The following is a 26,296-nucleotide window of genomic DNA, read 5'->3' as shown; positions in this document are numbered from 1 at the left end:
TCATGAGTGAAGTATAGATGCAGCTATAGTGAAATCCATATTGACTACAGCAATTTATTTAAATAAAGCCCTTTCAGGACATCTGGCTCTTCCCTGTGTATTATGTGATTTTTCCCTTAATGCAATCTCAGTAGTGCATCCTATCCAGTTCCTGCATGTCTATCTTTCAAAGTTTTCAAGCTGTCAATGTGTTTTCTAAATAAGAAAATCTTGTAGCTAATTTCAGTTTAGCAAGTAAAGATGATAAATCATAGTTCCTCTTACACTGAGGTAACACATGATGTCTCTTATCTCTATATATTTTTGAGAATTTCTGCCTTCAAGTCTGAAATTTTTCTCATTTTCCCCACTTGATTTTATATTATTTCTCTGGTGGTTTTAGGTCTTGGACACATAGTGGATTTAAACTCTGGTTTATCAGTTCACTGCTTGCTTTTCATTTCTTTTCAGGCCTTTGCGTAACAAATCTAGGCAGCACTAAGCAAGCTTGCAGTTTAGCTTGTGACTTAGTCAGCAGTGTTAATATAGAAAACAGAATGAACCCTCTCTTCCGTCTCTGTTGGAAGACAGTATGTTTCAACAGTATGTTTGAATAAGCATGTAACATTTAACTTTCAGATTAAGTACATGCAAGGTGCATTTCTGTAAGAGACACTCTCAGTTAAATCAGGTTGCCCACTGTCAGTTTTACTTTGGCAAGCTTGTTGTTAACCTGCATTTACAAATGTGACTGCTTCTTTGCCAGGCCAGGTTAAAGAAGATGCTTTCTAAACTCAAAGATTTTGGTTGTTATTCAAATCTGACTCTGTCTTTGCTTGGAATTTACTTACTTCATTGCCAAGCATTCAGAGCTCATATGACCTGCTTGTATTTACAAATGAATATCAAACTAAATGACAGCTGACTAATGAGACACTTTTGGACCTCAGCTAGTTTTCTCACTAGCCTTCTTTTCAATTCACACACAGTAAATGGCTGGTTTAGTTCACTGTATCAAAGGAACTGTAACTTTGTAAACTCTGTAACTTTGTAAAGGGAAAATTGAAAGTTTATCAACAGTAGGTTAATATGAATATAATGGGGTTTCTTATAACTTTAATGTAATTTAAATTAAAAAGTTGTTATAAATTATAAAATTGTTTTAAATTGTATTTTTATATTAAAAATGGCCAATTATTCCCTCAGAGATGGTAAGAACTTTTATCAAAAATCTCTGAAGCTCTGTGAAGAATTCAACTACTAGTGTTTGGAAACAGTTATCTGTTACAGTGTTTTTCCTGCATCACTCATTTGTTGTGGCAATGTTTGATAAGTAACCCAGTGGCCTGACCCCAAATGACTTTTAAATTTGTTCCTATTTAAAAAAAAACATGCTAGTCATGATATGGAAAGAGCTATACATCTATTAATTTATACTAATAAAGCAGTGTGCAGAGCTTGATATCTAGCAGAGCGGGAAAGATCCAGTTCAAGAAACAGATACTTCATATAAAAATATTGTTACTTTTATTTTGAGATGTGCACACAAGTTTTCTTTGAATAGTAATATACATAACAAATTACATGATAATCACTGTTTTATTGTTTCCCACCAACTTTATTGTTATAATTTCAATAAAATAAACCTAATAATTAAGTCAGTCCAGTAGCTATTAGAGATTTATATCACAAATTAGTTAATAGGATAATTTTTGACCAAGTGAATCTCAGGAGACTACACCATTAAAATTTTGAACCTGCAGTGTCTCTGATGTGAATGGGCATATGAGCACGTGCATTGGCCGGAAGCATTGTTCCCGTGGAAATGTCTACATCACAGCTGTCCCCATAATGCTGTTTTTGTTAAATTTCTTCAGCAAATTAATGAAATAAGAGCCTCTCCAAGTGAGTTAAGAGGTCTACTAAGAATGGCATTAAAATTCCTCTCCTGCTTGTAAAAAGCTGTAAACGAAATCTTCAGTGGGTCTTCCAGTCTCACAGGAGACATGTACCAGAAAATACCTATTACAACAATTCAGAATTTGTTAAAATCCTTTCCCTAGGACATCACAGCACACAGCTGTACTCCACACTGGACAAAGTGGATTTTTACTATTGCAGGTGCTTTCTTTTCCTTTTGGATCATTACCAGAGAACTAAGCTAAATGACAGGGAAGTAGTAACATTGACTTTGCATCGGGAAAAAAAGAAACCTGCAGGATCCGCCAAATGACTTAAGTGTAAATCTGATTCTCCAATGCATGCACTTTTGATAGAGCATCAAGATTATAAGTTTTCATTTCCAATTCTTCTGTAAAGAAGACTGCAAAAATAAAAAAAAAATCCTCAAAAATCCCACTGACAATATACAGTACAATAGGTGGTATTGATATCTTCTCCTCCACATTTAAAAATATTAATAATATTGTAGATTGGAAAAATGTCTGTGCTTCATAATACTGATTTTAGTAAAGTGTATTTGTTGGTAAGTGAAAAAAAATCAAGATTGTCATAATAATTTTAGTCTATCGGTCATACTTAGAAACGGACAGAATAACATTTTTATTTATTCTTTGTAGAATAAGTGATATTCTTGGTAATTTGTTAGTGATCATGGAGTCACTGAGTGTAAGGATTCTGTCCTGCTCACTGTGCTGCTTTCTGCCATGGACTGTTACGGTTCAGGGCCAGGGCCTGATTGAAAAGTCACTTTTATATAACTTCAGCAGTACTTTACTCCTGCAGAACCCTGCTGATGTGATGTCAACTTACCAGGGCAGTGAAGAGGGAAGAGGAAGGTTTTCTACATTTACTAACACAAAACATCTGTCTTGTTGATATGTTAGTGAGGAAGATGACAGAAGGAAAAGCAGGGAGAGGAAAAGATGGGAGAAGATGCCAGGAAACAGTTACGGGTTATGGGAAATGACCATTCAGTTCAACGAGTCACTAGCTGAGCTACAGGGCTGGGATTCCTGGTGCTGGGACTTACTTTGAGCTGGCAGATGGATTATGATATTATTTAACAAATGAGATACAGGGAAAGAGAAGTGTTCACCTTACAAGAGACTAATTATCTCAAGAGACTTTGATGAGTCAAGGAGAGAAAAATGAAAGGTGACAGAGGATGTCTGAAAGGATATGATCTGTGCTTTTTGAATGACCATGGTGTCCTAAGATTTGGGTTTGGGCCTGTTGTTTGTATTTCTGGTCTATGGAGAAAGACTGAGTCAGTCTATTTTCCTAGTTTAGCCTTTCTTGTTGCTGCCTGTTGGATTGCTTAATGCACAGAAAGAATGGGCAGTATTGCCCTGTGCAACAACATAGGATGCCTGCAAAAATCTTAATGAGGTTCTTTAACCTGTGGGACCTCATAATTGCTTTTTATAGCAGTAACAGCTTTCAAGGGAGTCATTGTCTTTAGTTCCTCAATCCCTGTTCTGGTTGGTTTGCCACATATTGTAAATCTCAACAGGCATGATAAAGCATAAGGACTCCCAGGTGTCGGTGGGTTTTTTTAGTTTATGTTTTCTTTTCTTTTCTTTTATTTTTCTGGCCTAAACAAAAGGTTCCTGAGGAAATTTGGCACTTACCGTACTAATCAGCCAGTTTCTATAAAAAGTTTATGCTTCTGTAGGCAAGAATCTGACCAGCTAGTGAGATGCTGTCCAACTCTGCAACTGGTTAAAAGCTGCAGCCAAAGACTGCAGATTTTTACCTATGGAGACAGGACGAGACCTTCCATTTGGTACATATGAAATAATTAGGATTCTGTGTGTCTGCAACTGCTTCATGGAAAATATAACAGCAGCCAACAATGTTATCAGTTCTAAAATTAGTATTTTCTTGTAAGATTATTAAACACCTTTAAAGCACTATTAAGTCAGTCAGAAATTGGGAGAGGTTGGATGAAGTTTCTGACTTGTTTTTTACTTCTTAACATCCAAAAATGTTGATTAAACCAAGTTTTTTTCTGGAACGTGTTTATCTAGGACCTGGAGCATTTGCTCACACCGCAGTCCACCTCACCTGGTGCAAGAGTTACCAGCCATACTGTTGTATATAAAGTGGCTTTAAAGCAGTTTCTCTGCCTTTAGGGCAGGATCCTTTTGCACTGTGAAATCTTCCCTCTCCTTAACCCAAACCTCACAAACAGTTGCTTTCCTTCTTGGTCAGATATCAAGGAAATGGTCTGTCTAAAGCAGGACATACCACAACTAAAGCAAAGATCTTATGAGACCTACTTCTCTGCCTCCCTTCGATGGGATTTCCTTAAGCACTTTACAGTATTCCCCTCCGGCTATGCATCAACTCCAGAAGGGATCATTTTCCAAGTAGCGGTTCCTAGGCACTGTATTTTGGGTGAGTGTCTCTGCCAATGTTTTCTAATCTTTCTGTAATTCAGCACAGATATTGACAAACTGGGGAGAAAAACAAGGTAGTTTCTGATTGTCTGCTATAGCAGCAGTCTGGAAAACCTTGACAGCAAATTGATTCCAGAGAATAATTGCACTCCCTGTTTTGAAAACAAGTGGGTCTCTGCAAAGAGATCTTGAAGATTAATGTCTTTAAGAAATCCAGAAATGTAGCATTGCATTTTCCAGAAGGCTATATATGGATAGCAGTTTTGTACTTGCTTACTGTTTTTCTTTAAAAGCATTCAGAAAAAGCTTAGGGGCTAGAATTGGCCTGTTGAATATCAGAATTTGAAAACAATCTGAGATTTGTAGTATCATCAAGGAATTTAAGGCTACGTCTACACCAGTAAGCTAGACAGGGCCAGGACATAGTCTTGCTCATCCATAATGTTTAAATAGTTCGTGTCCTCCTTGGCATAGCTTTGTGCTGGACACACCAATACGGTGCTGCTGATTCAGCCCAGGCACAATTCAGGAGACAGCATGGGCCAGGGTCTGTTTCCTTGAGGCAACATGCCTGAGAAAACCCTGTTTTGGGAAGGATGTAAGCTAGCTGTGTGTATGCAGGCTGTCAAGGTCAGAGAACAGGCCTGAGCCATTTTATTAACTACTATAGATGTGGCACAGGGGTCTTCAATGACAATACAGGCCATATTAAATTTCCTGTCGTAGGTATCCGTCAGTCTGACTCCCCTCAGCTGGCTAGTATGGTATATTTTTAAGAATAATATCTAGTGCGTAGGGTTGTCGCACTCCACCGTTGGCTTTAAAGTACAAATATTTAGAGTAAGATGTCTTACTCTAATTTCTTTTCTAGTGTCTTATTTTTCATGTTTGTTTTGAAGAACTTCCTGCTTTAGCTTTGAGAACGTATTCCTCTAAAATTTATCCATAGTGTAGGTGGCCACACTACATTCTAACTGCAGTTAAGAAAATATGCTGTAAAATACATAGGAAGCTGACATGCCCAACTTGATCCTGACTATCTGGAATAATTATCACTTGGGAAAACATAAATATGCTTAATACCTGTTCTGAGTTTGCTTTAAGTAGACTGTTTTAATTGATGATCAAATTACAGAGTTTGTTTAACACTTAGCTGTTATTAGTCATTTAACTTGCTTGAGTATTCCCTTTGCTTGTTTGTGAAGAGATTACAGAGGAATACTGTATTTTAGGAAGGTTGTATAAAGATACTTCTCACAACTGAGAAAAACTAGAAAAGACAGTGATCGGAGTTGAAGGCAGAGTAGAGAAATCTTTCCTTTTTCTCTGTTCACTGGAAAATTGAAGCATCTGACTAGTTTCTAGCCTACTTACACAGACAGAGACCTGTCTGCAGTTCTCGGTGTCCTCAGGTAGTTTCCTGAATTTAGGGGTAATGCAGGAAGGAACGGTCCCCTGAGAGCTCTGCCCATCGCCCTGCTCTGGTTGACTAGTTGGTCCCCACAAGCCAAAGTCAATGGCCTGGCTGTCACCTTCACTCTGCTGTTGCTGTAGGCTGTGGGCTGCCATGCAGCTGGGGTTGTGTGATGATTTTGTTCTCATTTTGATTCTAATAAGGGTGATTATTATGCCATTATGCACACGTGATTGGACTAGCATAGTTAATTCTTTTATTTAATTTTGGGGTTTTTTCCCCATCTGACTGCATATTCTCTTTGCAGAGGATATTAATATCTTATAAGGCACCTTGAGAACCCTGGTTTTAGTAAATATCTATTCCTTGACTCATATCATCTCATAAATTACTTTAATATCAGTTTTAAAATATTGTACATATTTAACTGGATGGGTCTGTGTATGAGTATGTTTGTGTATATGTACATGTAAAGAAAACTTCATGTGTAAATAATTTCTGTTTCCTGTTAAGAGAAAAGTTTGTAGGATTTATTCTCTTTTAATTTACTCTCTCCATCTTGTATTTCTGTACCTAAGAAAGGAACTAAACCTGACATACAACACCCTATTTTTCTGGGAATAATCCATTTCTGGCACTATCAGAAGACAGTCTGGGTAGAAAGATAGCTTCACTGGTGAGGATACCAAGAATCTACCAAGAATAATTAGTGAGTTAGGGTTTGGATGGCCAGAAAGGGTTCAGAGTGCTGATGAAGGACTTGGCTTGCTCATGCCCACTGCAGATTTACTATGAGGTACTATAAGCCACTCAGAACTCTCCTAGGACTTATTTCTCAAAGCTTTTTTGGTGAGAGAGGAACTGAGAAAAAACAAAGCTGTGATGGCTTTCTCCAGGAGGTGTTTGCTAGTTGGAAGCATAACAAAGATGTCTTCTCTGCTGCTTTTACAGAGGGAAAAAAACCCAGCAAACCTTTAATTAAAGCAAATGTTTTTAGAACTCTACTGGAAAAAAAATAGTTTTGTGAATGAACTTTCAATATTAGCCATTTGTAATAGTATGTGGTATATCCACACAAATCTAAATCTAAATCCCTTTTTCCTTACTTGAATTCTCTTTCCTACTTTTCTCAGTTGGTCAAAAAAACGTGTCTGAATGAATTCTACCTCATTGTTGGCAGGTGTACACAGCAAAGCTTCATTTTGTTGTACAGAAGCCTTTAGACAGCAGCCAAGGAGCAAATTTTTGTAATGCATAGTGCTTTCATACTTAACTGCTTAGTGAAATTATAGCAGCTTTGTTTGCATGCCAACCTTTTTAAGCACATTGATTTCTTTAATAAGGGTAATTATTGTAATCCATTGCACTTAAATAGAATTATACATCTTGGGAAATGACACATGAAGCACCTCAAAGGCACATTAGACTCAGGAAATGGGAACTTTCTCCTCAGTGTAAGTTTTATGAGAAAACAGAGTATTTCTGTTTTCACTGCTATGACATAAGACCTTTCCTATATGTTAATATCACTTATAAAGCAATGCCATAATTATTATTTCCTATTAGTAAATATGACAGGAACCCACTGATTTTCTCGATATCATTCTTGAAAAATGGATCATTGGAATAGGTTGTTCTGCAAGCAGTAAAAATGTTACTTCCCCTATCAGTCTGTGCAGTGCGAATGAGCTCCCACGTGAAATAAGAGAGATTCAGTAATGACTTATACTACAGTCTTTCCCCAAAGGGGCAGTCATAAGATCTCTCTCCAGGGATCTGTTTTCAAAACAGTTTTAGAAACTAAATAGCTCTAGTTTTCTACTCCTGTGTCAAATTTGAACTGATTTTAGAAATATTGAAAAGAGAGACTGGACAGAAAACACAGTCACATTAATCATATCTCCTTAGAAAACTTAGGTTAAAAATAGCGTTACTGGACAAGGGGCTCTAAATTTCTGATTCTTAGAAGAATTTTGCATAAGATAAAGTTGAAGGTACTAGCTCTTCCCAACACTGTTCTTCCTAGAACTCTCTAGTATTTCTTATATGCAAGATAGTTTTGAAACTGAGGACTCGTTTCTGTGGCATCTCCTTTCTGTAAAACAATCCCTAAAGGTGTTTGAAAGAAAATACAGCATGTGATGTAATCATCTGACAAGTAAGTTATCATAGTGCTAAAAAGCCCCACAAATACAGATCCACTTTTTTGTTCTTCCCTGCCTTCCTCTTTAACTGCATCCTATCCCACTCTTTGCTTAGTGTTAAATGTACCAATGTGAGTCAGTGTGTACTAACATATAACAACAAAGAGAGATAAAAAAGGATAAGGAAAAAATTTTCAGGTTATCACTGTATTCCAGACTTTTGTTATTGTCTGTCCGGACAAGGCCACTACGGCTCACTCTCGGCTTTGTTTTGTGCCTCTTCGTCTCTTGATCCAAACTCTCATTCATATTTTCCCTTATAACTTCCTTCAGAAGCACACCCAATATTTTTTTGACTTAATGGCAGAGGTCCACTTCTTCTATAAAATAGCTCTTATGTTTTCCTCTGCGTTGTGGCTTAACTCCAAGCATTTTGTGCCTTCATGCACATGCAGCTGTCAACTAAAGAGCAAAGCACTTTATGGGTACCTCTCAAATATCTTAAATAGTTGCAGTGTTGTTCCAAATCTTGTACCTCATCCCATTTCCCCTTGAGTGAGTGGGAAGAGACCCAGTGATCCCTTTGCCTTTGAGGGCACTGCATTAAAGCCATAGATAAGTTTTGGGTGACAGAACATGTATTAGACATAAAAAAGCAATACAACTTTCCTTTTTGGAAATAGATTCAGGACATTATAGGTAAGGGGAAAGGAGTGTGGCTATACCCACTAAAATTTACTCTAGAGCCATTTGCTGAGCGGTAAAGCTCTAGGAATAGACTTTGCATGTCTTCGAAAATCTGTTTAAAAAGCAAAAATATTCTTTGTTAGTCTTTATATACTGGCGATTTAACACAAAAATAATTTCCCCTGGTTTTCAGAAATATTGCACTCTTTTGTGGATTGTCTAAGACTGTATCTAGTGGGGACTTTTTAGTGAGATGCACTGTACTGAACAGAATAATAAAGGTCTAAGTTCTGTGCAAGAACTTCACTGAAATAGAAATATTCTCTATGTATTCTCAGACCCACATGTGCTCCAGAGCTTCCAGGTCTGGATGTTTGTCCAGACACCTACCAGTTAGATGTCAGGGCAAAATTTGGAGAGGTACTGCTGTCATCACTGTAGATTGTCATTTCTATGCAGAGGAAATGGACCGCTTAGCCTGGACCACTGGGACATCAGGTCCCTCTGGGGCATGTTGTGAAATGCTGCAGCAGATAATTTAGACCTAGCCATGTAGGACGTGTAGAAACAGTCTATAAATGAGTACAAAAGGTATATTAGAATTAAATTCCATTTATCAGTAATGATGATCTAAGTCACATGGCAGCCAAGTGTTGTATGAAATACGTATATAATACATGTATTTGTTGCTGAAGAGAGGGAGCAAAAAACCTACGGCTGTTCATTACTGTGTAATTTCAAAATCATAGGAGGACTGAGCTAAACCAGATTACTGAAAACATCCTTGAAATGTCTGGATATTTGGAAACCAAAGCTAGGCTTCACACTGATATCCTTTCATTTCACTCAGTAATGGATCAAGTATCTGTTTCCCAGAGGAATATAGATTATTTGTGTGTATGTATGTGAGAAGAAGAGGGGCAGAGCACTGATTGCAGAACTTAGATTTCCCTAGCAAAAAAATGTATATATGGTATACTGATGTATTAATTCTTTTATATGCTTTTGCTAGTAATGTATTTTAAGACTATCAGTAAAAAGGAGCTTATTATTCAAAACAAAGTTTGATGAGTCAAGTATGTTTACAGGAGATCAAACAGGAACCTAGAATTAAAATTGCTCCTTTTTACCTCTCAAAAACCAAACCCTACCTGTGTGTATTAGCTGCTTTTACCCTCCAGTCTCCCAAAACCTTCCATCTGAAACCTGTCCTTTTCTGTCTTCCCTTTTTTACTCTTCTTTGTATGCGCTGTTTATCCATCCACTGGCTGACAGTGTCTTTACATCCAAAATGCAAAGCAGACAGATGGGCGCCTCAGGAAAGAACATGACTAAGAGCACCAGCATTGGCGGGGACATGTACACACTGGAGAAGAACGATGGCAGCCAGTCGGACACGGCAGTGGGCACTGTTGGTGGTGGCGGCAAAAAGAGACGCTCCAGCATCGGTGCAAAGATGGTCGCCATCGTGGGTCTCTCACGAAAAAGCCGTAGCACATCACAACTCAGCCAAACTGGTAGGAACTGCATTTTTTTCCCCTCTCAAATTATCATCTAAATGTCCATAATACATATGTATTACGGTTGAATCATTTGTATACCCTGTTGAAGTTGCCTAATCAACAATATTCTACGGAATGAAGAAAATGGTCAAACATCTTTTTTCTCTGGACATTTACTAAACTATTTCTTTTTAGCAAAGATCCTTTTCAGGTTGGACTGAGGCTTTTATTTTCTGCTTGCTGGAACCTGCTTAATGCACTAATTCCTTGCTTCTCAGGAGCCAACATGAGCTGCTGTACTTCTGTTTGGGGGGAATCCTTACTGCGGCTTTGTGAAGGGTTGCTGAAATGTTGCAAAATTCCTCTGCTTTTGTCACAAATAGTGTTTGTGAATTTCAGTAGGGTTTTGGGGTTTTTTTCACATTGGAACATGCAACCTTATTTTGAAATGAAAGAATTTTCATGAACAAAATTATACATTTTATTACTTTAGTACAACTGTTTTATTGCTTTTTAATTCATTTTTTTCAGCCTACAAGCGTCTTCACCATCAGTATAAATTTTCCTAATTTCTGTTTATCTCAGTTAAAATTTGATACTGAAGTATTAAATGTATGAAGAACTACCTAGGAAAAACAAAGAGTTTTTCTCCTTTAATGCCTAAAGCATTTAAAATCTTTTTTTCTATTCCTCCTATTTCAGGGAAAATCCATATAATGCACTCTGAAAAGCTCTCATTGTCAATTAAGGAAGCAGTATAGGACAAGTGTATTTTACATGGGAAAATATTACTTGTATTTAAATGACATATAAAAAAAGTGTTTAAGCCATTTATATAGTTATGCACATATATATATATTTATATTTCAAGGTATATACATAAGATACATTGTATGTTCAGTATTTAAGCAAAACTGTGGTAATGTTGTCATGTGGTTCAACATAAGTTTATAGTGTTCAGCTATGTGTGGTCCCATCTGCAGGTCTCCATTGTGCTAACCACCATTCAAACATCGATAAGAGATTTTTCAGTTCTCTGGAAAGTTTGCGGTTTATATCGTGAAACCAAAGTGATAAGAGTTTTAATGTACAAGTAAATGGAGCAAAACGATGATTTGCAATGTCAGAAATTGTGGTAAATTCTGTAAGTAAACTTTTGTAGGAAGGGGATTTAAAGTACCTGGAAAGAGTAGAAGTAAAAGAGAGGAGAAAGGAAGGGTAGGCAAGAGGGGTAACAGTGCAGAAGAAGGAGGAGCACAGAAAGACAGCAGGGAGCTTGAGTGTGCGTCTTACTGAATGCGATATGAGGCAAGAGGGAATGAAGAAGAAGAGGGGAAAGAACGTATATAGTGAAAGCTCTGAATATCATGCAGACGCTGATGACTCCATCAGTAGGCAAGTCTTTGCAGCAGTCTCATGTTTTACCAACTCACTTGCGGGTTATGGAAATGGCAGTTTCATATACATTTCTATTTTCTCTGAGTTCAAATGAATGTGAGGCAAAAGATGAAGTCATCTTTATACAGATCTGGGAAGTGTCTGGTTGGGCAAGGAAAAATCTTAGCCACTTTCTCACCTAGAAATCTAAATTTTACTCGTGACAGTACACAGGTATGTAACTGTGTCAAGATATCAAGTCAAATACAATGCACTACATCACTAGTTCTGATCTAATCTGGTCTCTCTTACTGTAAGAGATATTAAATGAAGGATGACAGCTCTTTGTACTCTGTTCAAGTATGTCTCAGCACTAGAGAGACTCTGTATTGTATGGCTTGCCTAGATTTGATTTAAATACCACACTTAGTTATTTGGGACTTCTAATCTGAAGTTTTTCTCTCTATTATATGCAATCAGTTGCCCAACAACTGGTTAGATGCTCAAGTCAGGGACAAATGTGAAATGTAACTCTCTCAAAAGTACTCAAGGTCTCTTGACCCATTGACTGTGAATGGGACGTTCTGGACAACTCTTGAATAAGGAGCTGTATTTCAGTGCTGTTAGAGGTGCAGCAGAAACCAGGGGTGCCTGCAAGGCTCTGGCTGGCAGCCCTTCTCCTTTGGCTGCTCCCTGGGAGAGGTCTGTGCTCAGTGCTGGCCTGTGCCCGGCCCAGATGAGAGCAGCCAGTGCAGCTCCTGCTGCTGCCTTCTGAAAATGCCCCTCGTGTATCGGCTGGATAGGGGTTGTTTGGTGCAGCCGTTACCGCATACCAGCTCCTGCTGCCCTATTTGACAGCACTCCTGAGGGGGCTTGCCTGGTGGCCACGTGGCCGCACCTAACAGGACAGGCAAATGCATCATTTAAATAGTTGGGTCATGCGAGCATGCTGGTCATGCGGTGAGCAAGCCCGTGGCCACGTGCCAGCCCCTGGATGAAGTATGTGTATGGTGCTGTGTCTCCAGGGATACAAGGTGATGGCCTGTTGGGTGGGTGAGGGTGAGGTCACATCACAAAGAAGTGTCTTGCACGTCTTAAGCATCCATCGGTGCATCTTAAAGAAAATACTGGACACCAGTGTTATACATGAATGCCAGAGGTTTAAAACTTGCAGTTAATGTATTTAATTAATTTATAAATTTCCCTGTTTTATCTCATCATGTTCCTGTTTTCAGATGGTAAGTGCCTGCACAAGGAATCGTGTATTGGTACAAGCATTGATACAAGGGCTGGGATCAAAACTCTAATGTGCTGTAGACATCCTGTAAGTACAGTTTTCTAGAACTGAGAGGCAAGGCATACTCAGGTGGCAGGGCACTGGTACCACATAGAAACTGATCAAAGTATAAAGGGTGCTTTGGTAGTTTCTGAAGAAATTATGTCATTCAATTGATCAGATAAGTATCTCCTTACATATCAAGCTTGAAAAAGCATGCCGATATCATGAGACAACAATACTACTTCTAGGGAAAGTTGTGATCATATTTATAGCAACTAGGCTTTTATAAACTGTGTGCTCATATGGAAGTCAGTGAAGAAATGCCTATCAGTATCTCTGAAACTTTTTCCAGTGTTTTGTAAAGCATAATTTTATTTCAGTGGTTTTCTTCATTCATATTTTATAACTAAATCTATGCCAGAAGTTTTTTTGAAAGTAGGTCATCATAACTGCTTTCAGGACTGTGAATCAGGCTCACAATAAATGCCTTAAAAGGTCCGTTTTTACTGTCTTTTCAAATTAATTTTATGTATTTCTTGTTATTTGGCATGGTATTAAGAAATTGACACTCAAAATACATACAAAAAAGTATTTTTTATGCTGGTCTGCAATTCTTTTAGTGTATTCAGGCAGGAACAGTTGTTTGGGTTTTTGTGGGTAAAGGGTATGTTGATCTGTTGTTATAGGTGGGAGTAAAAGGAGTAATTGTAGTAGTAATAATAATAATAATAATAATAAAATGCATTACCTAATGATATTTTCATTTCATTCAACTATGGCTAGTGTTTATTCTGTGTTGGAAGGCCTCCAGAGAGAGGACTGACTACATCTGAAATATGACAAAAACCTGAATAAGCAATGCTCTTTTCTCCTCAGACATATACAGTCTTAAATGCCTAGAAAGTTGCTAATCTGGGAACTTTGCTGACCAAGCCCATCAAGGGTAATTTATGAGAGTAAAATAATAATTCAAAAAGTTGAAAAGATCTGACCTCATCAACATAGGCACTAGGAACTGATCTTTCAGATTATACTAGCAAGAGAATCCAAGTGTGTTCTCATATCCATTACATGAAAAGATCTTAAGTGGTGCTCTGTGGATCGCTATTGTTATGGGAAAAGAAAGAGCAGAAAAAATGCCAGTGTTAAGACCATGGGAATACAGCAAACATGAATAAAAATTGATGAGACTCATTCTCTGGTTTCCATTTGGGCTTAAAGGAGAGTTGTAATTTATTTTTTAAAACTTCATACTCCTTTTAACAATGTGTATCACTGCTGTGATAATTCTTTCCTATTATTTGATTTAATGAAAATTTTAAGTGTGAGAATATGCAGGATCAGTATGTTGTGAACTGATTTGATTTATTTCAAAGCAATTAAAAAAAAAAAAGACCCTGGAAATTCCTGCAATTTCTTTAACCTTGGAATTAACCTAATGGTTGGATGGCACAAAAGTAATTTTACTTAAGGTGACTTACTTAAGGTGACTTTTACTTAAGGTAAGACTTTAGTAAAGACAAGATACTATAGAGTAGAGTGGCCAGGTAAATCAGAATTTATTTTAGTTCTGGTTCCTGCACCTTTTCAGTGCTACAAAAAATAGCTAAAGGAATACTCCCTACACTTGAGTCAAGCCGTCATTCCTAGAAGCTAACATTTGGTGGGTTAGAAAGAGTTTATGTTGTAATCTTCAGGTCCTGATTCCACAGGCATTCTTCCTAGTGGAAAAGCTGGCTTTCTTTATAGAGGAAAATAAAATACAAAATGCAAATCCCAAGCAGCATCTTAACAGTGTTTGCTTAGCTATTCATATCTGGAATGCAATCCTTTTCCTGCTGGACAGCCCTGAGGGAACTGATGATCAGGCTTCCATACAGGTGCAGACCTGTAACTCTCAGTTATATTTCATTAATGAGTGAAGTCTTTGCCCTCTTCCGATTACACAACCTTAGATCTCCCTTTCACCTTACATGCACTGTCTCTGGCAGGTGGATACCTGGGTGTCTTGACTTCGCTTATTTAGCTGACATTTTCCTTTATCTGGGAAAATATTTTGTCTTTTCTTTAGTTAGCCAACACCAATTGTGTTTGTAGGCTGATTATATCCAAAAGCCCAAGCAGTTTAATTTATGTTTTCAAGACTTTTTTTAGAATCTGGACCACACCATGGACCATACATACTAAAACATTTCCTGTGTGTACATTCAGTCACATGTCCAGAGCCCAGTGCACTCTCAGAGACTGAGTCCCATGACATCTTTGGGTATATGATCGCAATAGATGGCATCTATTAAAACAGATGGCAAAAAGCATGTAACAGCATGACTTGAGAGTGACCAGGCAGTAGTGCCTGCAGAGAGGTGTAACCATGTGTTTGAACAGAAATAAACTGCCCTTGTGTGTCTCTGCAGAGCGTTACTCCAAGCGTTACTGTGCTCTGGAGGGCCCTGCACACGTGAACCTAGCAGATGACGCTAGGTGCCAACTGACACTGCCTGAACTGCAGTTTCTCTGTGGCGACAAGTTGCTCCATGTAAGCTACTCTTTCTAATAGGTGAACTGACCCAAAACAAAAGTTGTGGGAAAGCATTGGAAAACTATTAGAAAGCTATGCAAAGTCAACTAAGACATAGACAAGTATTAAAACCTATTAAAATCTCCTTAGAACCAAAAAGCTTTTTTTTTTTCTTTTTTTTTTTTTAATGACCAAGATAAAGACTGTCCCTCCTTTAGCAGCAAGACAAACTTTGGCAAGATGCCATATGTGGCATGAAGTTATAGGGCTGTAAAAATAGAGTTTGGGGACAGTGTGTCATGGTGTTCTGAGCTCTCTTAATATCCTTTATAATTTTGGTGGGGTTAAACTATGACATTATACTCTTGAAGTTATACTTCTCTGTAGAAAAAAAAGCAAAAATCAGTTGATTCAGTGCAAATAAAATGATGATTGCACTTGAGAGAATTAAATAGCATTCATCAGAAAGAGGCACTTCAGTTTTAACAAATTCTGGAGAGGTCCAAAGGGTAACCCCAGTGAAACAAGATTAAAGTATTTTGAAATTTTGATATTTTATGGCTACATCTTTTCTTAGAAGAAATGTAAGAGAACTAGGTCTCTCAGAGCTAAAAGCTTGAGTGGGATTTTATTTTGTCTATGTGTGTGTGTTTTAAAAGCCAAATTTTGTATTTTATATGGTTTGTAGGGTGTTGAAACTATGGTCTAAAGTGCTGTATTCGTAAGTAGAATAGTCTCAGTTATGTCTGTCATGAACCAACCATGTAGCCTGTAGAGCAATTTCCTCAATTACTGGAATGATTGAAGGGAATCTGTTGGGAACATTGCTCTTGGTCTTGTATGGAATTTCATATTTCTCAGTTCAAAGTTTGGATTTATATTAAAAACAGTCTTCTACCACACATACAGTACATATGTTTCCTATTATAAACAAGATGATTAATCACTTCCAACAGTGGTGACTAAAGGAGAAACTACATTGATTGCCTTTCATTGTCTAAAATGAGATAGAATATGGTAAGCAAACAAATTACTAAACTAAAAGTGTATTTGTTTTCATAATATACACTGTGATTTTCTATCCCTAGAATTAATTTATGTGGCCAAAATGACAACTGAAATTATAATTTACTACTTTTAATCTGGCCATGTATTTTAATTTTTTTAAAATCACATATGTAATTCAGGTGATTTGAAGCAAGCCATTTGTTTGGGGTTTTATGTCCTCTCCTATTCCAGAGACAGATTGCTAATGTTCACAAATTGCTTTAATGTGTAGTATTATATTCGTGTCAGTATTCTTGATGTGTAATCTGATTTAGTTTCAAAATAAACCCATATTACATTAATAGAAATATAGGATTAGCAGTTGACAAGAGATTAAGGCCAATTTGTCCTACTGATTAGCTGAGAATTGTGACCTGAATCCTTTACCAAAGAGAAAGTACCATTATAATAAATACATTACCAAGAACATTAATCAGCTTTTACCAAATAAACTCTGGAGAGTATGCTAATAAATAAATAGACTCTAATTGCAAACTAAAAAGGCTGACTACACAGGCTTTTAAATATATTTTACTAAGGTGATAGATTTTTGTTTTTAAATTGTTTTCTTGCACATGTAGGAAAAGACTAGGAAAGAAGATAAGGCAGTACAAAATTTATGCAACTCTCCTCAATGGATTTTCTGTAGAGGAGGTAGGTATATATTTGAGTCCTCGTATTTTCATAAAGCTTCTGTGAGAGATGGATGCAGTAAAAAGAAATATATAGCTGAGGTGTCAGAACTGAACTCCAGGCAATGCTAGCTATGATCCTATAGAAGTCCTCTGGAAGACACTTCTCACACACGAAGTGTGGGAGACACCTTATGCCATATATAAGCAGAAATTCCAGGCAGATGAGAAGGAATTCCTGTAATCAGACTAGGAAGTAAGAATGAAAGGCCTAATTTGGGGGCAAAATATGCAGATCATGTACACCAACTGAGCAATACTGCCCCAGTCACAAATTACTCATTGAACTTCCTCTCTGTAATATGTTGTTACCAACTCAGTGAGATATACACGGGTGAGATTTCCAGCTGACTGTGGTAGAAGTAAAACTAAATCCCCTGGCTGTAGGCATTTATATGATTAAAAACTTCTACTTATATTTCAAAAAATTATTTTCTGTGTTGCCAACCCTTTCCTTAAAAAGCAGCTTGCTTATATTACCACTTGATCTCATTAATAAGGGAAAAAAAGGAGAAAGCTATAAGTGAGATCAGAACGTTTAGCTTGACCTTCCACAAGATTTTTGTCTTCCCGTAATTAGAGGTAAAAATAGAGAGAGAAATGTAGGGTGATCTTTCTTGGTAAGAATACTGCTAAGCTATCTTTTTTTATTCAGAACAGAAGAATTCTCATAAGATCGCTGCTAAAAAAAATATATGCATCTCATCAAAAAACTTTAAAGCTGTTTTATTTCTGTTTTCAGAGTAAACAAGATTTGTTCTTTGTGTTGTTGCATAAGGAAAACCCATCATGGTCCTTCCTGAATTAATTCAATCTGGAGAGCATTTCTTTTTTAGGCTATGTGAGAGCTATTCAACAGAATAATTTAGGCTTTCCTTAAGAAAGTTTCAGTTTGAAAACTCCTTTTGGGATTTTATAATCCCTTCGTTAACATGTGATATAATATATCACATGTTCTGACTTCATCCTACTGAAACTTGAGAGCGAAAAGAAGAACTTTATAGGGCAATTTCATACTTTTACTCTGGCAATTATTCAGTTTTCAGTTTGCCTGAAATGTCTAGGATACTTACCTGTAGTTACAGTTCTGTGTATCTAGGTAGTTTGTACTTCAGGGAAGAAAATTCAGTTTTATTTGTTTCCAGCTGAATAATTTTTCTAGTATTGTCAATTTTTTACATAGCCACCTCAATGACTACTGTTTGTATTGTTCCAGAAGGATAATACTTATCTACGCATTGCTCTATGAACCACCTTCACTAAATAACTATGTGCCACGAAGGAAGATTTACTTCTGATCTCCAAAGGCCAGCAGGAAGAGGGCTGTTGTACTTTGCTCTTGGACAGTTATCAGAAGCATGGTTTTAGCACCATAAATAAAAAAATATGACATTTATATTTACAGATTCATTAGGGTCGCATCTTTTTTTAATTTAACATTTCATAATAATACAGGATTTCCTTCCTTGTACTTAAATGGAATGAAATGTTAAAGGTCCTTTAGCAAGTCATATCTCAATACTGAATTTATGTCTTTAACACTACCCATGCCATCAGCAATACTATTAATACCCTTTTGATAAATGAAATTTTGTTTTCTAAGGATAGAAGGTAATTTATAAAACAATTACCTGAAAGTAAAAAATCATTAAAATAGCCCCAAAAGTAAAGGTGCCATTGGAGGCACGCTTTGTAGACTAATTCAGAACAGCTCTCTGGCCTCAACTGGTATGCAACTTCTGTGGATGTTGCAGTATTAAAAAAGTTCAGTTTTACTGCACTCTCATGTTGCCCATTTCAGCTGGCTGTCATATGCCTGTACTATAAATAAGAGTAATCTGTGCTCTCCATAGGATAAACTGGGGAGGTAAACATTATAGTACTTCTGCTTTTAGACACCGCACAAGATATACAGCTCATGGGAAATCATGCAGATACTGAGAATACAGTTGTGTGGGCTCTTCATACTTCTGGACTCTTTGTGCTGATGTCCCTCATAATGATCTGGGATATGCCTCCTAGGCATCTCCAGACCATTTAGATTGGCTTTGTCTTCCATGGAAGAAGTGTGATGATGCTGTCACTCAAAACTTAAATGTGCCACTAACAGAAAACTCCTACAGGAGAAATTATATTAACAACAGAGTAATTTAAAATTAGCTAAGTGTACTAGTGGTGATTCACAGAAAATACTCACGCAACCATTCAGGAAGCTGAACCTTCTACTCACAAACAAATTACCCTAACTGTTAGCCTACAGTCACGGCTCTCTTATCAATGTTTTATTTGACCTATTGGGTCTTCATTTTTTCTTTTTTTGGGTGCTTGCAAAAACTTCAGGTTGCAAAATAGTGCATGTCAGGTATCTGTCAGATGGTGTGTGCCAGGTACTCTCCAAGAAAGTGGGAAATGTTTTAGTCTTCAGCAGGGGAGGGGCTCTGAACCCAGATCTCCCTCCATCATGGATACATCCTCTTGGTTGCAATATAGAACTGAGATTCGGTTTCTGCTTCTCTAGAGATGTAATACAAGAAAGCAGTGGCCAAAACTACATTTCTTGAGCAGAATCCTGTAGCCGCAGTTTGTCCTGATTTACCAGCTTACCAGATTTGTCCCTGAGACAGAATGTGCAGGACCTGTGTTTTCTGAATGCTGATGTGTAGGATAGGTCCCTGCCATGTCCATGTTGGCAAGAGTCAGTAGCTTCTCAACATACACAGAATCAAAATTAGAGGGAAAATTAGGATTAAAAAAGCTAATTTGGGGGAACGTAGGCACCACTGGGGCTATGAGCAGGATTTTATTTATTTGAAATGAGATGCCAAATTCCTGTGCATTTTAGGCACTTGTATCCATTTTTAAACCATTTTTTATTCATATCTGACCTTTGCAGTCTGTATAGAGAAGTGAGACAAACATGGGGAAGGATGGAACAGAAAAGAGAAGTTACCTGAGACCAGCGGAAGTGAATGGAGAGCCAGAATATAAGCCTAAAACTTGTCAAGTCCCTATTCCCTGCTTTAGCAACACAACAAAAAAGAATTTGTGAAATTATTTTTTTCTGTCCTTCCAGGTGTACATTCTGCTTCTTAACTATGCTATTGGACAACTCCAGGTTAATTTTTTCTTTTTCAATTTGATGAAGTGAAACACATCCTTATACTTAGCAATTACCAAATGCTTTGGGAATGGATATTGAGGGTTTTGAAGACATCACAAGTGCATCTAAATTCAGTGGAAACTTGAGAATCTAGTTCAAGGAGTGCACTGGTGAACTGCATATTTTGGCTACAGTTTTTTTATATTTTAGTAGTTTATGACTGAAGAATTGCTCCAAGATTTTTCTTAAATGTCAGCACAGGTTTTGTTATTGCATTTTGAACAAAGTGATAGGATTTTGTCCAATACTCTTAGGCATATGTAAAACTCTCAGTTAAACTCTCTCTTCCTGCTCAGGGAATATATTAAGAAGCAAAAAATTGTCATTGAGTACATGTCACAGAAGGAAGAAAACATGCAGGTTATTCTCAAACCATTCCTAATGGAGCATGTTTAGGAAAAGGTGAATGATTCCTTAACAAAGGCAAAAGATTATTTTTTTCCTCATCAGCTAAATAATTTGTGTATGGTTCTTTGTGTATTTGCATAAGATGAACAGAACCTTTGGGAGATACTTTCTTAGCAGTCCTAATCAAAACATAGTCTCTTTAACATGGGGAGGGGGTTTGTCTTTCTATACCTATTTTTAGGAGTTTTTCCTATGTTTGAAAGTGCTTGTGTGAATGACATGGAATTATTTTATTGTGATGATCTTTCCATTACCATATGAAATGTTAAACTATATGTGTTATCTTACATGAATTAAAACTCTGCTCCAAAAGTTACATTCAGATTTTATCCAGTTTTGTAACTATAGTACTCTAATATTTAGGTTTTGCCATTGTCTAGGTAGAATTTGGTGCCAGCAAAAATTATTTTTAGCTCAGTCTATGAAATCACATTGAGACTTAATTGAAACTATTCACAGTAATAAGTACTCCTCTTGTTACTAGTTGCTGCAGTAAGACCTGTCAAGAGTAAATTTGTACTGTGAAGGAAAAATTACTTCCCTGTGATTAACTAAATTAATTAATAGTTACCAACATTACTGAATTTTTTATAAGGTGGAAATCTTAAGTATTTTTCAAAATGTAAAATTAATGCAATATTTTGTGTGAAACCTGCTATGATTAAGGCAGTGCCATATTTAACTAATATATTAAGTGGAAAATATAACATAGTAACAACTTACAAAATAAAACTGATTTTTATAGAAACTCTGCATTGTAGGTGTTCCAAAATCTGTAAAGTACATGTTCTAGCAAGGCGATATTCTACTTTTGTTTTAATACAGCATGAAAATATGCTATGATATATGAACATCAGAAAAATTCTTTACAGATCTGTTTTAATTTAATAACTGAAGTAATTTACTCATTGATTTCTGAATTATATCAGTAACGAGTACTTTTTTTTGCAATAAGCATTCATACAAAACATTATGACTTGATTAGATGTCAATATTTTATAATTTTGCCATTACTTTTTTAATATTTGTTTTAATATTTTCAGTCATGTCAAGAGTATGTAAGATTGGGAAGTATTTTTGAAACCTTAAACTCACAGATTGGAATCATCATCTTGTGAAAATTCATGCATCCTGAAAGGGTCTTCAGAACTAAAACAGGACCACTATTGAATTTGAAGGTCTAGCTAGAAGCATTGCCTGTGTTTCACCAAAATGTGCTTTTTCTTGAATAGGGCAAAGAACCTCTTCTCCCCGATACCAGCTATATTTCCTTGTTATGTCACTCTTTCTCAGTTAGAGATGTCCTCTTTGTTTCACAAGTCGTACTGGGCTCCCTGCTGTTCTCAGGCATATCTGCAGAGCAGGCGTTCCAGTTGTTTCCTTGGTGGAATTTGTAGGCAACTGAAAAGTTGTTTTAGTTTGTGATCTCTGTATATACCATGAGTTGCATTACTTGACTGAAAATTGAGCTCCCATCCAGAGAATGCAAATAAAATTGCTTTATATGAATATGTGTAACTTGGAGGAAGAAAAAGGTTCAGGCAGACTTTTTATTATTTGCCTGTTGTAAAGACATTCTGATTTTATTTTTGAGGTTGAATATTGTTTATGAATGTTGGAAATTAGCTGAGTACATGTGTTTGCTATTAAGCATATGAGTAGTTCCACTGAAGTTAGTAGTACATTAGAGGGATACCAACCCTCACAAAGGGAGGGAAGACATGTGAATCCACTTTTCACACAAAAGCAATCCTGTTTTCTGCTTCAGCTCTCTTTCTTTGCTAGGACCACTAAAGGATAAGAACTAGAGAAACCCTTCAGCTGTCTCGCTGTTGCCATTACTTCACTTTGTGGTTTAACTTCACCATCTTATCAATAGCCAAAGTCATGTCTTCATCAGTAAAGGGACAGAAATGCCAGGAAGTGTCGAAAATCACTCCCAATTAAATAGGTAAAATACATAAAAGTCTGGAGAGAACTGTTCACTGTGCTGTTCCATCAGCTACCCAGTGGCTGAAGACCATACTGCCATAGGAGTTACCTTTAAAAGCACCACTTCTCAGCTAGCGCGCAAGCTGAGACTCCTCATATTCTGTTAATGTACTGACAGAAGCCAGGTGCCAGCAACAGCTACCCGTTGGAGGTCAGGCTGCGTGAAAATGAACAGATCAGTCAGTCCAGCAGCTTCCTTACAGAGAGGTCTGTAAGTCCTCAGTGCACAGTAGAAGTCATTAACTTGCATGCCTTTTGCTATTCCATTTAAGCAAGTGCTTTCATGCCGCGTGTTGGCAGATTATAGGAATTGTTGAACAGAACCCCACTGGGAAAAGGATTCTTTGCAATTTTGAACTGAATTTTCTCAGATGGTCCAAGCTGGATCTTGGCTTTTGCCACCATGCTTGTCTCTTCTTTAAACATGAGATTAATCTAAACATGTGCCAGGTCTGTCCGTGTTGCGTATTCTCAGCTTTCCTGGACTGAGGAAGAAACTTTCTCTCATTAGATTTTACCTTGGTGCCATCCCATACTTATCTGGCATTTGAAGATACTCAGTATATATGGAAAGGAATCTGAAGGTCTCCTTCTGGAGAGACCTCTAAAGCTCTCAATCTTATGATCACTTAAGGTTACATCTGTACAGGTAAATAAAAAGACCAGGGTCTGTCTCTGGTTCTGAGAGCAAGATCTGGCTGATGTTCGTATGGCTAACCTATGTTAAGCTTTCCTCAGAACAGGATCGCCTCATCCCTAAGATCTATTGGAATCCTCCCATGCTCATGCTGTCTCCTGAACTGCTTTTTGGGAAAGCTCTGCTAGCTTGGGTCAAAATAGTGGCAGGGAGTGGACTAAGAAATCATGAGGATGCTTATAAGTCAGTGTCCTGCCCCTGTAGTCTTTGGTACTATAAATATAGCCTGAGAAAATTAGTTTCATGCAGTCACCCCTCCATGATGGAGGATTTATTTGCCTGTGTGCACCCTCCATAACACCTTGTAGTTTTATAATGCCTTGGTTAATTTCATCTACATTTGAATGAGTAGACCACAAAGATAATTAAATTCAGGAGGTTAAGGTGGATGGCAGAGCAATGTGCTCATAATACTTACCTGCATGTAAATCCTACTGCAGCCTCTATCTCCACATTGATTATTCTAAGTTTTATAGCTTTGTGTTTCATAATTCATTTTTTTTACATATATATAGAAGTATGGACAGGATAAAAATGGCTGAAATCACAGTCAGTGATCACACAGGTAAAACTCATTAAAATCCTTGAACTTATTTTCCATTTAATTTTTTGGTATATCCCCAAGAATTATATTCTCATCTGAAAATATTTTGTAGGTAGCTAATTAGCCAGTTTTAGCTAATTTGCATTCCTTCCCTTTAGCAGAGTTAACTGTGTTTTCCAGTTCCACCTTCAGCCCATCAATTCCTGCTTTTTCTCCTCCTCTCATCCTGAGTTATGCATGTCTGTCCCATGTCTAAACATCAGAGAACTGAACACACTGTTGCTTTTTTGTTTTTAGCAAAGAGAGAGTTTGGATCTCACTGAAAGTAAGTAGCCTTGACATGGAAGCAGACAAGAAAGCAGACATGAAAACAGTGACCTCCTAGGAATTTTCTATATTCTAGAAAAAAGACTTGAGAATTAAAAATACTAAGAATAAACTGTTCTATCAATTCGTATGAAAACAGATGCCCATAAGACATTGGTCTTAAATCAGGATGCAAGGAAGGTACTGATATCATAGGATAATACTGATATCAAAGGAAGGTAGCAAGGTATATCTGACTAGTAAAAATGTACAGATCCAGGATGAAGGGCTCAGCATCTGTGGCTGGTAGCAGGCAGCCTGTTGAGAAGATCTTCATCAAAGATGAACCACAGCCTGAAAGCAGAAGAGATTGGTGAGGATGAACAACAGCAGGAGGCAGCAAGGCAGACTTTAATGTGAGAGAAAGAGTCAAGAGGTGAGGGAAGTGGAGTATGGAGAAATTCAACAATTATTTCAGTGAAAGGAGAAGTAGGCACACACAGGAGAGGTCTAAATGACAGCATGGGTCTGACTGCGGGTTAGACTGTGGGAATCAGGAACAAGGGATTTAGAGGAAGAATAGCAGCTGGGGAAGAATACAGCAAGAGAGAAAAGCTTTTGTGAAGAACTGTGTAGCACTGCTTGAAGTGACTAGGAAAACACTTCTGAGAAAGCAGAGTACATGAGCAACTCAGATAGAAATTCCTTTTTTTCTGAGATGTCATGCTTTCTTCTTCTCCATTCCTCGTAATCGTTAATTAATTTTCTGTTACTGTTTGGGCTCAGTAATTATTTATTGTTAGTGCATCACCTGTTGGTTTTTAATATTGAACAGTTATAAAAGTGTTATAATTTCTAATCAGCAAGAATAGTAATTGAAACTCACTCCTTTGTTGGGGACAGGAAATCAGATTATAGTTTCATAAGCCCATCTTCAATGCAATAAAAATAAGTAAGCTTATTATATTATTATTTCTATATTATTATATTATAAATATTATATTTATTTTTAATTTAAGTTTGTCTGGATTTTTATCTGTTACCTTAAAGTGGCTTTTAAGGTGCCTTTTCGAAGTATCCCATTTGATAATGAAAAGTAGAGGGAAAATGTCCAATTCTTTGAAAAAAAATGTACATCCAGCAGCCTCAGAGAAAGAAAGCTTGATTTAAATATGTGTTTGAAATGTACACACAAGTTTGAGATGTACACACTTCTCAAGTACATCAAAAACACATGTCAAAGATATATGTATATAATATACACATATATACGGACATATATATATATATATACACTATCTATATAAATATTTTGAGCTTTTTTCTTTCTTCCTAACTTCACTTGTTCTACAGATATTAGAGGCACTGGAGCCTATACCTCTCCTCTCAACAGGGCAATAATCTCACCTCTCTTACTCAGCATACTGCAGTTCTTGATCAAATCTCCTAAATCCCTGGAGCTCTCTTATCTCCCTCCCACATCCCCTGCTAGTGGGAGACAAGCTGTGCAAATGGTGACTGGCACAGTCCAACCTGAGCTCAGGCTCCCTCACGGGAGCACTGATTTGCTGCTCTTCACAGACATTTGTTTTCATTAAACCAGTAGGAAACTAATACCTTTAAGATCTTTATATACTGTGGAACTTGAATGCAATTTTTCCATAGGTTCAAAAGTTAGTAAGGAGAAAAAATATCCACATGGGCAGACAGCACAACCATATAAGAACCTTTTCCTTAGGAGATGTCTAGAAATGGCATACTTTGCTTTCGTACCCAGCAGCCGCAGTTGCCCTGTCAGGTTGCAGCACTGGGTATTGGTGGGCTCTCAATGCATCAGGACAGGATAATTAATATTGGTGGTATATTTCAGTCCTGAAATGGAGCTTTTCTCATCTTCACTTCTCAGCCGGGGCTGAGCACAGAATTGCCAGCTGGACGCTTGAAGTGGGTTGAATGCTTGGTCATGAAGTTTGTCATGTCTTTCTGAGGGATTATGTCGTGAATTGGGCTCTCGGTCAAATTTAAAGCCAAATCTATGTAAGTGAAGCTAGTAAATGAATTTCTTCCTAACAATTAACAGTATATTGTAGACATGCTGAGTTATTTTAAAAAATGTAACTCATGCAACATCCAGCAACTAACAGCATCATGCCAGGAGGGTCTCTGGTCCTTTCCTGGATGGGCTG

The 26,296-nt window shown here is 37.2% G+C and overlaps 1 protein-coding gene across 11 annotated transcripts in view; it reads left to right on the top strand.

Annotated features, from left to right (window-relative positions):
• RIMS2 (regulating synaptic membrane exocytosis 2) overlaps positions 1-26,296 on the top strand; it is a 494,921-nt gene that overhangs the window by 429,646 nt on the left and 38,979 nt on the right. For 10 of the 11 annotated variants that reach the window (XM_072852067.1, XM_072852057.1, XM_072852056.1 and 7 more), the window contains one exon: positions 9,864-10,105. In XM_072852067.1, coding sequence (XP_072708168.1) covers positions 9,864-10,105 — 242 coding nt within the window. The remainder of the gene's footprint in view (positions 1-9,863; positions 10,106-26,296) is intronic. The other variant, XM_072852065.1, reaches the window with a different exon arrangement.

Source organism: Ciconia boyciana, chromosome 2 (genome assembly GCF_034638445.1).
Source record: "Ciconia boyciana chromosome 2, ASM3463844v1, whole genome shotgun sequence".
NCBI classification, from domain to species: Eukaryota; Metazoa; Chordata; class Aves; order Ciconiiformes; family Ciconiidae; genus Ciconia; species Ciconia boyciana.
Note: the sequence above shows the minus strand (reverse complement) of the source record. Positions and strands in the feature narration are given on the sequence as shown.